We start from the raw sequence: 13,626 nt of genomic DNA, 5'->3' as shown, positions 1-13,626 counted from the left end.
GAGAGTTGATGCTTATTATAATACCACCTACATCATGACTTTAATTTGGAAAGCTATCATGATGGAGCGAGGGAGTCATTATCATTCATAATAAGTGTTTAGTTTAAAACTATACGTATTTTCATTGAATAAAATGCAAATCAATTGACTACCTGAGGAACAGCCAAGGACTCCTATGTTTATAGCATGTTTTTGGCAATGTATAATAACAAGCACTGTAGAAACATTATTCACTTATTTTTTTACGAAGTACATAACGTAGAAATGTTTTTGCCACCTGTGGAGTGATTTCCCAAAGGTTTTTATTATTATTTGCATCTGTGGTTATTACACAATGCATATTTAAATTGGGAATTATATCTGAGCCTTGTTCATACCATTTGTTTAAAGGTGCATGAAATATCTGCAGCAACCTATTGTTTGCTTATGCTGTAAATCAGTTGAAATGTGCTAAAATGTTTCCCACTCATTAAAAAAATCCTGCCACCCATGGATTAAGACTTTGATGTCACCAATCCTGCTTCAAAGGCTCCTTTCATTGCTATTAATCACAGTTTAGCCTCTGAAGATGTAGCCAGAGAAAACATTTGGACATCTTGTGCTAGACATACTAAAACTTCATATCCTGAGCATATCACACATGCTTATTTAACATTTTAGCATCCCTTACTTAGAACAATTTTTGCTTCCTTTCTTTTTCAGGTAACTTAGCACAGTCAAGAGCAAGAGTAAATGCAGCATCAAGGTCATTACCTCTGCAGCTTACTGCAGGCTGTAAAAAGGTTTGTATGCTTTGCAACTGGCTCTTTCAAATACAGAACTTCTAATTAGCATTGTGAGATATACATAAAGCTACAATTTACTTTTTCGTTTTAATAAGCCCATTTTGATAATGATCCTGAATTCAATTCTTCACATGATCAAATGAACATTTATATTTACACAAACAGTTTCAGGAGAAGAGAATTTATTAATAGAGACATTGAAACTTTATGGTATTTTCATTCAATACTAAGATGTGATTTAAACTGATGATTCAACAATCCTGAAAGCAGTTCCATTTAAGTATTTAACTCTAAAGTTTAGATTTGATCAATTTAAATTGCATAGTATCAAACTGCAATTCACATGGACTTTACATTTACATCAAAGCACTCGGTTCTTGGGTTCTTCATTTGCATCCTATGGTGTGAGTCACTGGGACTTCTACCTATCCCTCTAGCTACTATATCTTCAAAGAAAACAACTGAAGTCAAGGCAATCAATGAATACAGCCAGCACAAATCCAGTGTGTACATATCACTGCACTTCAACAGCAACCATTTAGCTGCAACCTTTTTTTTAATGCAGGGACCATTTGACTTGATGTTTAAAAACAAATTCCCACTCATGGTGAAGTAATAATAGCCACTGGAAATCCAGAATTATTTCTGAATTTTCCTAAATTAGAAGAATACGAGTTGTGCGATTCAAACACAAACTCATTGGTGTTTCACACCATGATGTGAGAGACAAAAATAATGAAGCTTGCTACAGATCTAATCAGAAATCCCAATATTTATTTGGTCATATAATGAGTTTGAATGCTTTGAAGTATGCCTGTTAATGCAGATTTTCATAGGAACATTGAGTTTTTATTTACAGCGTTTCACTTCATCTTGTTTTTCAATGCAAATTAAAAATGCTGCCTGTAAAACAGCATGCTGTGAGAAATTAAGAACCCAATAAAAGTAATAATGAGATGGTTTGAAGCAACAATGTAGTTATTATCAAAATAGTTACATCTGCGGCACTTACTTCTCTATTTAATCTTACAGTACTGATCTTCTGTTACTTTAGTTCTTGTTATATTGTTGATCATCTTTTATTCTATTTACTTTTCAAATACAGTCTCCTAAATACTTGCTGAAGGTAAGAATGACAACAAGATGACATTTAATAATAACAGGACAACAGTACACAGTGGCAATCTTCAAAACCTATAGTTTAGTTCAGCTATTTTTATGTACAAAATAAGCAAGAACATTGTTATTTTTAAATGTATTGAATTTGCAGTGTTTGCTTTCAGTATCGATTTTTCAATTTTATTTTTTTCTTAATTCCAACGCTCACCATCAAAGAGGCCTGTAATTGGTCATGTAGCTTCCATTTCTCAGAAGCTACGCAGCCTATTAAGGCCCCAAGGTGGCAGACAGAAAGTGCAGATATAGTTCCAGCCAGGAGTACCTGGACCATCATTTTTGATAAAACAATAGGTGTCCTTTAACGACACCTGATGGTGGCATTAAGCCCTTTTGACATACATATAAGGAGGATTAAGCCCCCATTCCAACACTGTCGCAAGTTGCACTCCGGGATATGAGACCTTGCCAATCAACGTACCTAATTTCAGAACCAGGAGGAGCAGGAGCACTTCTCCCAATTCTATATTAAAGGGCTTTATCATTGCTACTGATTTTCCCCAAACCCCACTGCATCAAAACCCCTTAAACCCGATTGCGGATTTCAGGCAACCTCAGTTGTGGATTCCAAGTCAATGGCAACACCTCGGCTAGCCAGAGTCGACTTGCTAACCAATCAGTGCCATTTTCTCCTGGAGCATAAATTGCTGTGATGGTTTGAAATTTGGCATTCTTGCATTTGTCCTGGTGAGTGCAAGATGATAATCTTCAGCAATGTCTTCAGCAATACATTTTTGCAATTAATAAAAATATGGTAAAATAATTGTATTCAAATTAATTCACATATTGGCCTCTTTGTGTTCAATTTATTGCAGATTGCAGAATGCATGTTCCATTTTTTAAGGGTTACTTTGGGAACAAAATAGGTTTTAATGCGACAAATTAGATTACAGTATGTTTCTTTGTTTCTTTTAAATGTTTTAGTTTTGTTAAAAATAACGGAGCATTGGAGCTTGTTATGAATGCACATAATACATCCCAGTTGCCAGCCATTTGCAAACGATATTTTCATGTTCATAGCTAGCCCTTGAGGATTAAATTTACATTTATTTTCTCCTGTTTACTTTTAAAATCACAAATTTGAAGTCTTGGATTTTACATAATAGAAGGCTGATTGAGAAAAGGGGACAAAGTCCAGAATATGTTCCACGAATTTTCAAAAATGACTTCAGGAAAATATTTCAAAAAGTGCACAAACAACTGCAAAGTGCAACCTATTGATTTGAAACTTATACTTTTTTTTAACATGAAACTTTTTTAGGCAGTATATTTTAAACTTTCAGTTCCTTTACTCCAACAGCTCTTTTCCGCATGCCATTTCTTTATTTTTCCCATTGTTATATCTTCTCAATTATGCACTAATCTTCTGTTTAGAAGATGAACATACAATCTATTCCCAGACCTGCCTACCAACCTGCAGCTAACCACTAAATTAACAAGAGCAAGTTGGGACGATTTGCTCTCTGATCCTCTCTATCCTAACAGAAAAATATTCTTAAAATTTGCTTCCTTTATTCGCAAACACAAAGCTGTGTCCTGTCACTTTGTAGTTCAGGATGTTAGTTAGCCAACACGTTGATGTGGAATTCCCCAAATCTAAAAAGCATTTTCAAGTTGTATGTTTGCATATAAATTTATCATACATTGTACACTTCTAGTACATTCATGAATTTGTAATTTTTTTAAAGTTTAGTTTTACTTTTGTAGGTTACCCAGTAAAACCAGTTCTTAGTTTGCAAATTTGAATTTTTTTTCCTTTTCTTAGAATAGATAGTGAATAGGTAGCAGCATACAATAAGCAATTGTATGTTAAAAATAATAGCTCCCTATGTCCTGGATATATTTGCATAATGAACAGAATTGCATACTAGAACTTATGATGGTAATGTAAACATAACTCTGAAGCCATTCATTTTAGTGCTTCATTAGATTTGATGAAATATGTTTTTGTGAAATATAAGATGATCAAAATGTTAATATTGTGTGATTAATAGGGCTGTATTTTAGACAGACTGTATGTTATGGATACATTTTTATGTTGGTTTAATAGTAAAAACCCGAATTGTGTTCTGTTTTAATAACCACAGTATGCCTTTAAGCTAACACTCTTTGATTTCTTTGATTCCTTTTATTGACTCTCAGCTGCTGATGCCCTGCATTTTTTTGCATTGGTAATTTTATCACTCTATCCAGAGGTGCTAGTTGTAGAAGATTACATTGTTTTTGTAATCTCTTACTGACATAAATTGCATTTTTACTATTCTGTAACCAGGTTGATACAATGGAAGTTATGCGACATCCTGAGGAAACAACAAACATGAAAAGACAAACTGTGGCTTCTTACTTTAGGGTAATGCAATGAATTTAGCTGCAGATAATTAAAAGAAAGACTTTTAAAGAATTTAAATTTCTACTAAACTGTAGAATTCAAAAGAGTTGATGTACATGCATATCGAGGCCATGATACAGAAGTTTAAGGTTCAAGATGTGCAGGTTAGGTGGTTTCATCATGAGGCCATTCGGCCCAACAGCTCAGGGAGTGGGATAGCTTGATCTTGGTTTCGGACAATGCTCGGCACAACATCGAGGGCCGAAGGGCCTGTTCTGTGCTGTACTGTTCTTAGTGTCCAAAGGATAGGCGGAGTTACGGGGATAGGGTGGGGGGAGTGGGCCTAGGTAAGGTGCTCTTTCGGAGGGTCGGTACAGACTTGATGGGTCGAATGGCCTCCTTCTGCACTGTGGGGATTCAAATGATTCTAAGTGCAGATTATTTGTTGTCTGTATGTCTGTATTTCCAAGCTGTTCTTTATGACTTTGACCAAATAATGTATTTTGGTTAAAAGATGTAATAACAAATATATGTACCAAATATCTGTATCAAACTGTAGAATTAATAGAATATAATTGGTAACAATTATCAAATGAAAATATCTCAAGGAATTTCACTGAAACCTCCAGGGTCAAAGCCTGAGACAGAAGGGTATTTAAAAGGTCCATGCACATTATTTAGACCTCTTTAAAAAAACTTATTGTAATTTTGGGGTTTTTATTTTATTTCCAGCTGCCACTCCTGTGAGCTTTAGTGACAGGCGCAGCTTTTCTTATTTATTTTGCTCCAATCTTTCTTTATTGGCGTCATACAGTTTGCACTGAAAATCATTTAACAAAAATGATACAAAAGGTATAAATTATTCCAATTCTGATCGTTATAAATAAGTTATGAGTATATGCTGTCAATGGAAGTAATTGATCAATGACAAACCCACAAACATTGTTTTAGGTCGATTTTCTTTTCTTATCTGACAGTATTCATTAATGGATCTACTGTCCAAAATGGTGGTTGGTCAGCCTCATTTTATCCGTTGCATCAAACCCAATGATGACCGACAAGCAGAAAAATTTTTTGAAGAAAGAATTCTGGTTCAACTGAGGTACACTGGCATTTTGGAAACTACACGCATTCGTGCACAAGGATACTCTCATCGCATCCTCTTTGAAGAGTTTGTTAAAAGGTAAAAGAAAACATAGACAATATGGGGATGCAATATATAAAATGCTTTTATCAGCAAAAAGATGTTCTGTGTGTCCTGTGCACTTAAGTAAATGGAAGGAATTGGCCTTTTAAGTAAATGGAAGGAATTGGCCTTTTTGCCCTTTGACCAAAGTAAAAATGTGTCCTCAAATCTTATCTAACTGCCAGAACTTTGTGGATGAAGGCTTCCCTGTTTTATCCACTTCTGATGTTGTTGCATAAGCATCATAATAGATGATAAGCATGTTATTCTATTATTCAACCTGCTAATTTTAGAAAATGCAGAGCAACTTAAATACATTGGGAGCAAGACCTTACAAACTCCTGGTTCATTAGTCCAGGGTTTTTGAAAGTCATGTTGCAGAGTGATCGGTTGCGGTGTTCCCGATTGCGGGAGAAGCATCCAGCGGCAGAGACTGGCTTTTTAAAATGTCGGCTGCAACCGGCTTTTAGGCTGAGAATGCCGGCTGCAACTGCCAGCAACCGCATTATTTTGCCTTGCTCCATCTGTTTGGCACTCAGGTTATTCAATGGGTGGTTAACGTTCCTAACCTTCGATCCGGCGCCCCATTTTTCCGTTGAACAATAAGAGGAGGCGAGGTCGGTACTTCCAACGGTGGGTCTATTGGAGCTCGGGGCCTGTGACTGACATGGAGAACGGCTGAGTGAAGTTTGTGAGTAGTGAGAATGACAGGTCACAATGCTGGCAGTCAGCACCATTTCACTGGCTTCCACAAGTACTTCAATGCCTACACCATCACAGGAAAAAGGAATTATGTGATAGCCACATAAACAGTGATTGCAGCAATTTGTTTGTTTTTCAAACTGAGATCCAAGAAGAAGGCCCTAGCAACAATCACAGAAAATAAATGATGTGTGGTTCTACTCTGGGGCAGGCCAAGTGGAATTTAAGGACCAGCATGTGAAATTTTTGTGTGAATGTTTGAAACTTCTGCAATTGTGTAACTATAATGGTGTATTATAAGTTATCAGTCTTCACAAATAAAACTCGTGGAACACCTTGTGCTGTTTAAAAAAAAAAGAGAATACCGCCCACCTGCATGCCCCCTCAGGCAGATCCGGCAGAGCACAGGCCCGGTGCCCAGCGGGGCAGAATGCCACCTCCTGACATCAACGCGCTATCCCAGTACCGCCATCTCCTGACATCAGCACGCTGTCCCAGTACCAAATTTCTTTTTAAAAATGACAGAGTCTCCACACCAGAAGCGGCGGCAGAGAGCAGGTCACGTGCCCGGCTTGTACACTGACGTTACACGATCCATGCCTAGGCCGCAAAATCATGGAGGAGAGATTCCTACATTTTGTAGCTGCCGGAAAACATCAGGAGTGTGTGAAGAACTGAAGATGGATCAGTTTATAATAAGGAAGAACGGACCAGAGACACAAACAGGCCAGGATTTCACAACTGAATCTGCTGGAGAGAGCTCACGGCAAAACAAAGCAGTGCTGGCGTGAGCTCCAGGGCCTCTGATGGACAACCCATTTAAGAAGAAGCTGAACAAAGAAGGGAACAAAGAAGTATATAGATGATTTCTTGAAATATGGCTTTATTAATTGTGCCAATACAAATCAGGATGCAAACCCATGTGTGTTATATGCAGGAAAGTACTGACAAATGAAAGATTAAAACCCTCAAAACTTCAAAGGCATTTGACGACTAAGCATGGCAAGTTCGAGAACAAACCTCTTGATTTTTTGCAAAAGGTGCAGCGAGAACTTAAATCATCAGCTGAAGTCCTTATGAGAAATGTAACATTGAATGACAAAGCAAGTGAGGTCGTGAGGACCAAGCAGGCCCACTTGTCCCATTAAAGGTAAGTTAAAATGGTAGGTTGCAAAGTTCAGACAGCGTGGGTTGCAAAGTTCAGGCGGCGTGGGTTGCAAAGTTCAGGCGGTGTGAGTTGCAAAGTTCAGGCGGCGTGCACTACGAAGTTCGGCCAGCATGGATCACAATGTTCGGCCGGCATGAGTCGCGAAGGTCGGTCAAACAGCGTGGGTCCCAAAGGATGGCCGGTTGGTAAAAATGGGTCAGGCAAAATAGTTTGAAAAACATTGCTGCTTGGAGGATTTCTTTTCCAAGAAGAGGTTCTTAAAAATGACAAAAAGAGAAAGAAAAGAAAATGTCTTTATGAATAGAAGATGTCATGCCCTTATAATGATATAAAGCGATACCAGTCGCTCATAAAGGATTGTGCAAACCCATTGTGTGTTAATTTATTGAGACGAGGCACATGGGAACATTCATACAGAGTTACAAAGCTTGAAGACACATTAACAGCAAAGCTGTCTGCATATTCTTTGCTTAAAAGCAAAAAGTGAAACTCAACTGGATCACATGACACATTTCCTTTCTAGTGATGTCATGCTCCTATCCCTTATAGGCATGTTACAATAGCAGACATGGAAAAACCTGTGCAAAATTATGTACAGTTGAAATTTCAAAAACTGAATTAATAATACACAGGAGTTTTCTGCATGAATTTGGGTAAGATGGGAGTGTCGAACATATGAATGCATACCTGAAATAAATGGTGCCAAAGTCTTATAGCCTCTTTCTTTATAACTAAAGTCTCTCCTTTCTGGTACTCTCTTAACTGTGGCCTTCTTAATTGTTATTTTGTTATTTACAGCAGAGAAGGAGGACATTCGGCCCACCGTGTCTGCACCGACTCCCTAGCTAGGCCCATTCCCCAGCCCTATCTACATAGCCTCCTAAATTCACCACTTTCAAATATATATCCAACTCTCTTTTGAAACCTATGGAATCCACCTCCACCACTCTCCCAGGCAGCGCATTCCAAATCCCAACAACTCTGAATAAAGAAGTTTCTCCTCCTCTCACTCCTAGCTCTCTTGCTGACCATCTTGAAATTGCGACCCCTAGTCATTGAAATACCAACTAGTGGAAACAGAATATCCTTCTTTACCATGTCAAAATTGTTCAGAGTTTTAAACACCTCAATAAGGTCACCTCTTGCCCTTGTATCTAAAATTCCTCATTCCTGTAACATTCGAGTAAATCTCCTCTGCACTTTCTCCTAGGCTTTAAAATCCTTCCTTAAATACGGTGCCCAGAACTGAACACAATGATCATAATGTGTAGCATCACTTCCTTGCTTTTATGCTCTTTGCCTCTATTTATAAACCCAAGGATGCTATAAGCCTTCTTAACACCTGTTTCAACTTGCTTGGCCACCTTCAGAGAATTATGCACTTGAACCCCAAGGTCCCTCTGCTCCTGTGCTCCCCTCAAAGTTGTACCATTGAGCCTATATTGTCTCCCATGGTTCTTCTATCAAAATGCATTACCTCACATTTGGCTGCATTGAAGTTCATCAGCCAGGTGTCTGACCATTTGGCCAACTTGTTAATGTCCCTCTGAAGTCGCTCACCGCCAAACTCACAATTCACTATTCTCCCGAGCTTAATATCATCTGCAAATTTAGAGATTTTCCCCTCAGCACCCACTTCTAAATCATTTATATGAATCAGAAAAAGCAAGGGTCCCAACACTGAGCCCTGGGGAACACCACTTTCAACACATCTCCAGCCTGAGAAATGCCCATCTATATCTACCCTCTTTCCTATCTCTTAGCCAACTTCTAATCCGTGCTGCCAAAGACCCATCAATCCCAATCATTTTTAATTTGCTAACCAACCTGCCATGTGGCACTGTATCAAATGCTTCCTGAAAGTCCAAATATGTAACATCCACGGTACTACCTTCATCCACTGCCTGTGTCACCTCGTCAGATAACTCAGTTAAATTTGTCAGACATGACTTGCCCTTGGCAAAGCCATGTTGACTGTCTAGTATTAACTTATTTTTCTCGAAGTGTATATTTATCTCATCCCATACTATGGCCTCCCATCAGTTTTCCCACTATTGATGTCAATAGTTTTCTATAATGGTTTCTATAATTTTAACATTACCTCTTTGCTTTTGTCCTGCATGCACCGTTTAAAAAAAATAAAACTCCACTGTCTTATTTGAAAGCCTTTCTTTCCAATTTATGAGTTAGTTGCCTTTTATCTTAATGAAATTAATGTGATTACATGCAAGCATAATTATTGTTGTTTATTTCCTCTATTTCGATTCATATAGTGAACCTAATTATATATTATACATTTCTGCCTATGTACCTGCCCTTACATTACCCACTTCATTACTTAGAACTAAAAGCAGAAATGCCTCTTTCTTAGTTTGGACTAAAAACATGCTGTAGTTGATTTTAATCCATAATGGCTTTGGAAAGATGGGTAGGCAGGTGCAAAATGTGCTCACTGATCTAAATTTCAGGCTTGGGCTAATTTGACTCCTGGACCCAATTTACATTTGACTGGTGAAACTTCCGCCTGATCATGTTGACAACAGGAAGCCTCCACTCTTTCTTGATGGCCATAAGACCATAAGATGTTGGAGCAGAAGTAGGCCATTCGGCCCAATGAGTCTGCACCTCCATTCAGTGAGATCATGACTGATCGGAAGTGATAATCCTCAATTCCACTTTCCCACCTTATCCCCATAACCCTCGATTCCCTAACTGATTAAAAATCTGGGACATGCAATGGTTAGCACTGCTGCCTCACGGTGCCGAGGACCTGGGTTTAATCCCGGCCCTGAGTCACTGTCCGTGTGGAGTTTGCACATTCTCCCTGTGTCTCCGTGAGTCACACCCCCACAACCCAAAGCCAGGGGCTGGTTTAGCATAGTGGGCTAAACAGTTGGCTTGTAATGCAGAACAAGGCCAACAGCGCGGGTTCAATTCCTGTACCGGCCTCCCCGAACAGGCGCCGGACTGTGGCGACTAGGGGGCTTTTCATCGTAACTTCATTGAAGCCTACCTGTAACAATAAGCGATTATTATTATTATTATTATTGTTATTATTGTTATTATTATGTGCAGGGTAGGTGGAATGGCCACACTAAGTTGTACTTCAATAGGAAAACAAAGAATTGGATATTTTAAATTTTAATAACACCTGTCTACCTCAGCCTTGCACATATTTAATGACCTAGCCTTTGGATGTACCACTACGGTAAAGAATTCCACAGATTCACTACCCACTGAGAGATGAAATTCCCTATCATCTCTGTCTTAAATAGGCAACCTCTTACTAGGAGATGATGTCCTCTGGTCCAAGACTCTCTCACAAGAGGAAACAACCTTTCAGCATCTACTTAGTAAAGCCCCCAGAGAATCCAATGCCTTAATAATGTCGCCTCTCATTCTTCTAAACTCCAATGAATATAGGCCCAACCTACTCAACCTCTCCTCATAAAATAATGTCCTTCAATGCTAGTGTATCTTTCCTTACATAAGGGAACCAAAACTCTTCCCAGTATTCCAGGTGTGGTCTAACTAGTGCTTTTTAGAGTTTTAGCGGGACTTCCTTATCTTTGTAATCCATTTTCTTCTAAATAAAGGCCAACATTCCATTAGTCTTCCAAATTACCTGCTGAACTTGCATGCTACCTTTTTGTGATTAATGCATGAGAACCCCCAAATCTCCCTGCACTGAAGCTTTCTGCAATCTTTTTCCATTTAGATAATATTCATCTTTATTCTTCCAACCAAAGTGCATAATTTCACATTTCCTACCTTGTATTCCACCTGTCAGGTTTTTGTCCACTCGCTTAACCTGTCTTTTTCTCTCTGTAGACACTTGTGTCATCCTCACCACTTGCCTTCCCACCTATTTTTGTGTCATCCGCAAACATAGCAGCAGCACATTCACTTCCCTCACCCGAGTAGCAGAGTGGCACAGCAGAATTGCGCTGGGCCTGTAACCCATTCTTGAAACCATTCTCTGCTAATAACCTTTTAGGGGCCAGTTTAGCTCAGTTGGCTGGAGAGATGGTTTGTGATGCAGAGCATGCCCAACAGTGCGGGTTCAATTCCCGTACCAACTGAGGTTATTCATGAGTTTATTCAGCCTTCTCAACTTTGCCCCTCACCAGAGATGTGGTGATCCTCAGGTTAAATCACCACCAGTCAGCTCTCCCTCTCAAAGGGAAAAGCAACCTGTGGTTATCTGGGAATACAGTGATTTTACTTCACTGAGTCATTAATATATATTGCAAATAATTGTGGCCCCACCACTGATCTCTGTCGCACTCCACTAATTACCATTAATTATCTCTTTTCTCTTCATGAGCCAATTCTCTATCTATGCTAATATACTACCCCCAACACCATGGGCTCTTCTGGACTCTGATGGCATTTCCAGTGGTTCTGCAAAGACGTTTTTAAAGCAGAAATGCACTTTTAGTGGGGGGCTACAGTTCAATCTGGCTAGTTTCACTGTTGCTCTGCATGCAACAAGAAATTTGGTCACAAATGAGGTGCAGGCCAGCCCACAGATCTTGTGAACCCTCCCTGGAGGGCATGGATGAAAAACAGTGCCTAAGGATTGATGTCCTTCTTCCCACCAATAGAAGGAAAATTCCAAATGTAATTGTTCACCAGGTCTGTAGAGAGATGGCTCAAATTGACAGTTGCAGGAGTTAATCCTCCTGACCAGCAATTTAAGTGGAACAGCCACATAATTGCTATGGCTATTAGAGCAGATGATCGGAGGCAGCAGTTGTGCTCAAGAAGCTCAACACAATCCAGCACAAAGCAGTTTCCTTGATTGGCACTCCATCTTTGGACACATTTATCACTCTGGCTTCATCGTCGCTCGGTCAAAGACATGGGCCGGGATTCTGCAATACGGCGGCTAAGTGTTGACCCCGGCGTAAACATCAGAGTGTTTCACGCCGGCATCATGGGCCTCCTGACCCAGTGATTCCGTGGCTCACAGGGGGTCAGCACGGCGATGGAGTGCTCCACGCAGCTCCGACGCCGATACGCGCCCTGCACTGCCGGCTGCGGGTCCGTGCATGCTGCGGCTGGCGTCCGCGGGTCCACGCATGCGCGTGGCGGCCGATTCCACGCCGGGCCCGCGCAACATGGTGGAGCCACACAGCGGACTGGCGCGGAAGAAGGAACGCGCGCCCATCGATCGGTGGCCCCCGATCGCGGGCCTGGCCGTCGTGGAGGGCACACCGGAGTTTGATCCCCCCCCCCAACCAGGACGGCGGCTGCGGGTCCGAGTTCCCGCCGTGTGGAACCATATGTGAATCATGCCGGTGGGAACTCTGCCGGTCGACCGCGGAGGATCGCCGTGGGGGCCACTTTCAACGGTCCCCGACTGGCACCGCATTGATCCGCATTGTAATTCTCAGCCTGAAAGTGGTCCCGGTGTCGGACCCGATTGAGGGTCTGAGCCCCTATTCTCCACCCCCGCGCCGAGCGTGATTTCGGCATGGAGGCTCGGAGAACCCTGGCCATGGAGCTTGCTACCTAATGGCATTGAAGGAATAACATTTGCAAATGCAGGGGTGTAGCGCCAAATATTGAGGTGTCTGAGCTCAAAGAAAATGTGCCGGCCTTATCATTTCTATATCTGCTATTACATTGTTTCCTTAGGTATTTATAATTTGAATCCCCAAAAGTTAGTGAAGCTATGCTCTATAAGTGAATAGAATTGATTGTGCAACTGCCACCAATCTCTATCTCACCTCTATATCCAACAAACCCCCTCCCCTTCAGCCCCTCCTGCAGCCCCTTCCCTAACCTCCCCAGCAGCAGCACAGCAATGAATGAAATTGACCTGACCGAGACTGGCTTTAAACAATTGTAATTCTCAGCCTGAAAGTGGCAATGTTTTTTTTAAAGCCGGTCTGTCAGGACCTAAGCTCTGGAACGGAGGTACAGCAGCTTAGCTTTCTCAGCAGCGATGGCCATTCCTGTGGCAGCAGCTCAATGGAGAGGGCACTTATATGGTCAGACGCCCTCAAAGACGTGTAGTGGGATTGGAGGATACTGAGACCAAGCAGGCACTGGCAATAATGGGAGCGGCAGTTGCAGCCAGGGTTCCCTCCATGGGGCATGGAATTATGATGCACCCTCCCCATAAAAACTGTGTGGGAGGCCATCAATGGGTGATCTCTCCACGTGGTGCTGGGCCCCCATGACATGAAGTACAGAGGTGGAAAGGGGCACTAATTTAGCTATTTAATTGGCTCAATTGGCTCGCGGAGGCAGCTGCCTTCCCTTGTGATTT

At 40.9% G+C, this 13,626-nt stretch overlaps 1 protein-coding gene across 9 annotated transcripts in view; it reads left to right on the top strand.

Moving 5' to 3' along the window:
• myo3b (myosin IIIB) overlaps window positions 1-13,626 on the top strand; it is a 1,137,435-nt gene that overhangs the window by 625,519 nt on the left and 498,290 nt on the right. For 7 of the 9 annotated variants that reach the window (XM_072475849.1, XM_072475846.1, XM_072475844.1 and 4 more), the window contains 4 exons: window positions 703-782; window positions 1,891-1,911; window positions 4,234-4,311; window positions 5,268-5,473. In XM_072475849.1, coding sequence (XP_072331950.1) covers window positions 703-782; window positions 1,891-1,911; window positions 4,234-4,311; window positions 5,268-5,473 — 385 coding nt within the window. The remainder of the gene's footprint in view (window positions 1-702; window positions 783-1,890; window positions 1,912-4,233; window positions 4,312-5,267; window positions 5,474-13,626) is intronic. The other 2 variants (XM_072475848.1, XM_072475847.1) reach the window with 1 other exon arrangement.

The sequence above is a fragment of the Scyliorhinus torazame genome, chromosome 2 (assembly GCF_047496885.1).
Source record: "Scyliorhinus torazame isolate Kashiwa2021f chromosome 2, sScyTor2.1, whole genome shotgun sequence".
Lineage (NCBI taxonomy): Eukaryota > Metazoa > Chordata > Chondrichthyes > Carcharhiniformes > Scyliorhinidae > Scyliorhinus > Scyliorhinus torazame.
The sequence above is the reverse complement of the archived record's forward strand: the minus strand, read 5'-3'. Positions and strand labels throughout refer to the sequence as shown.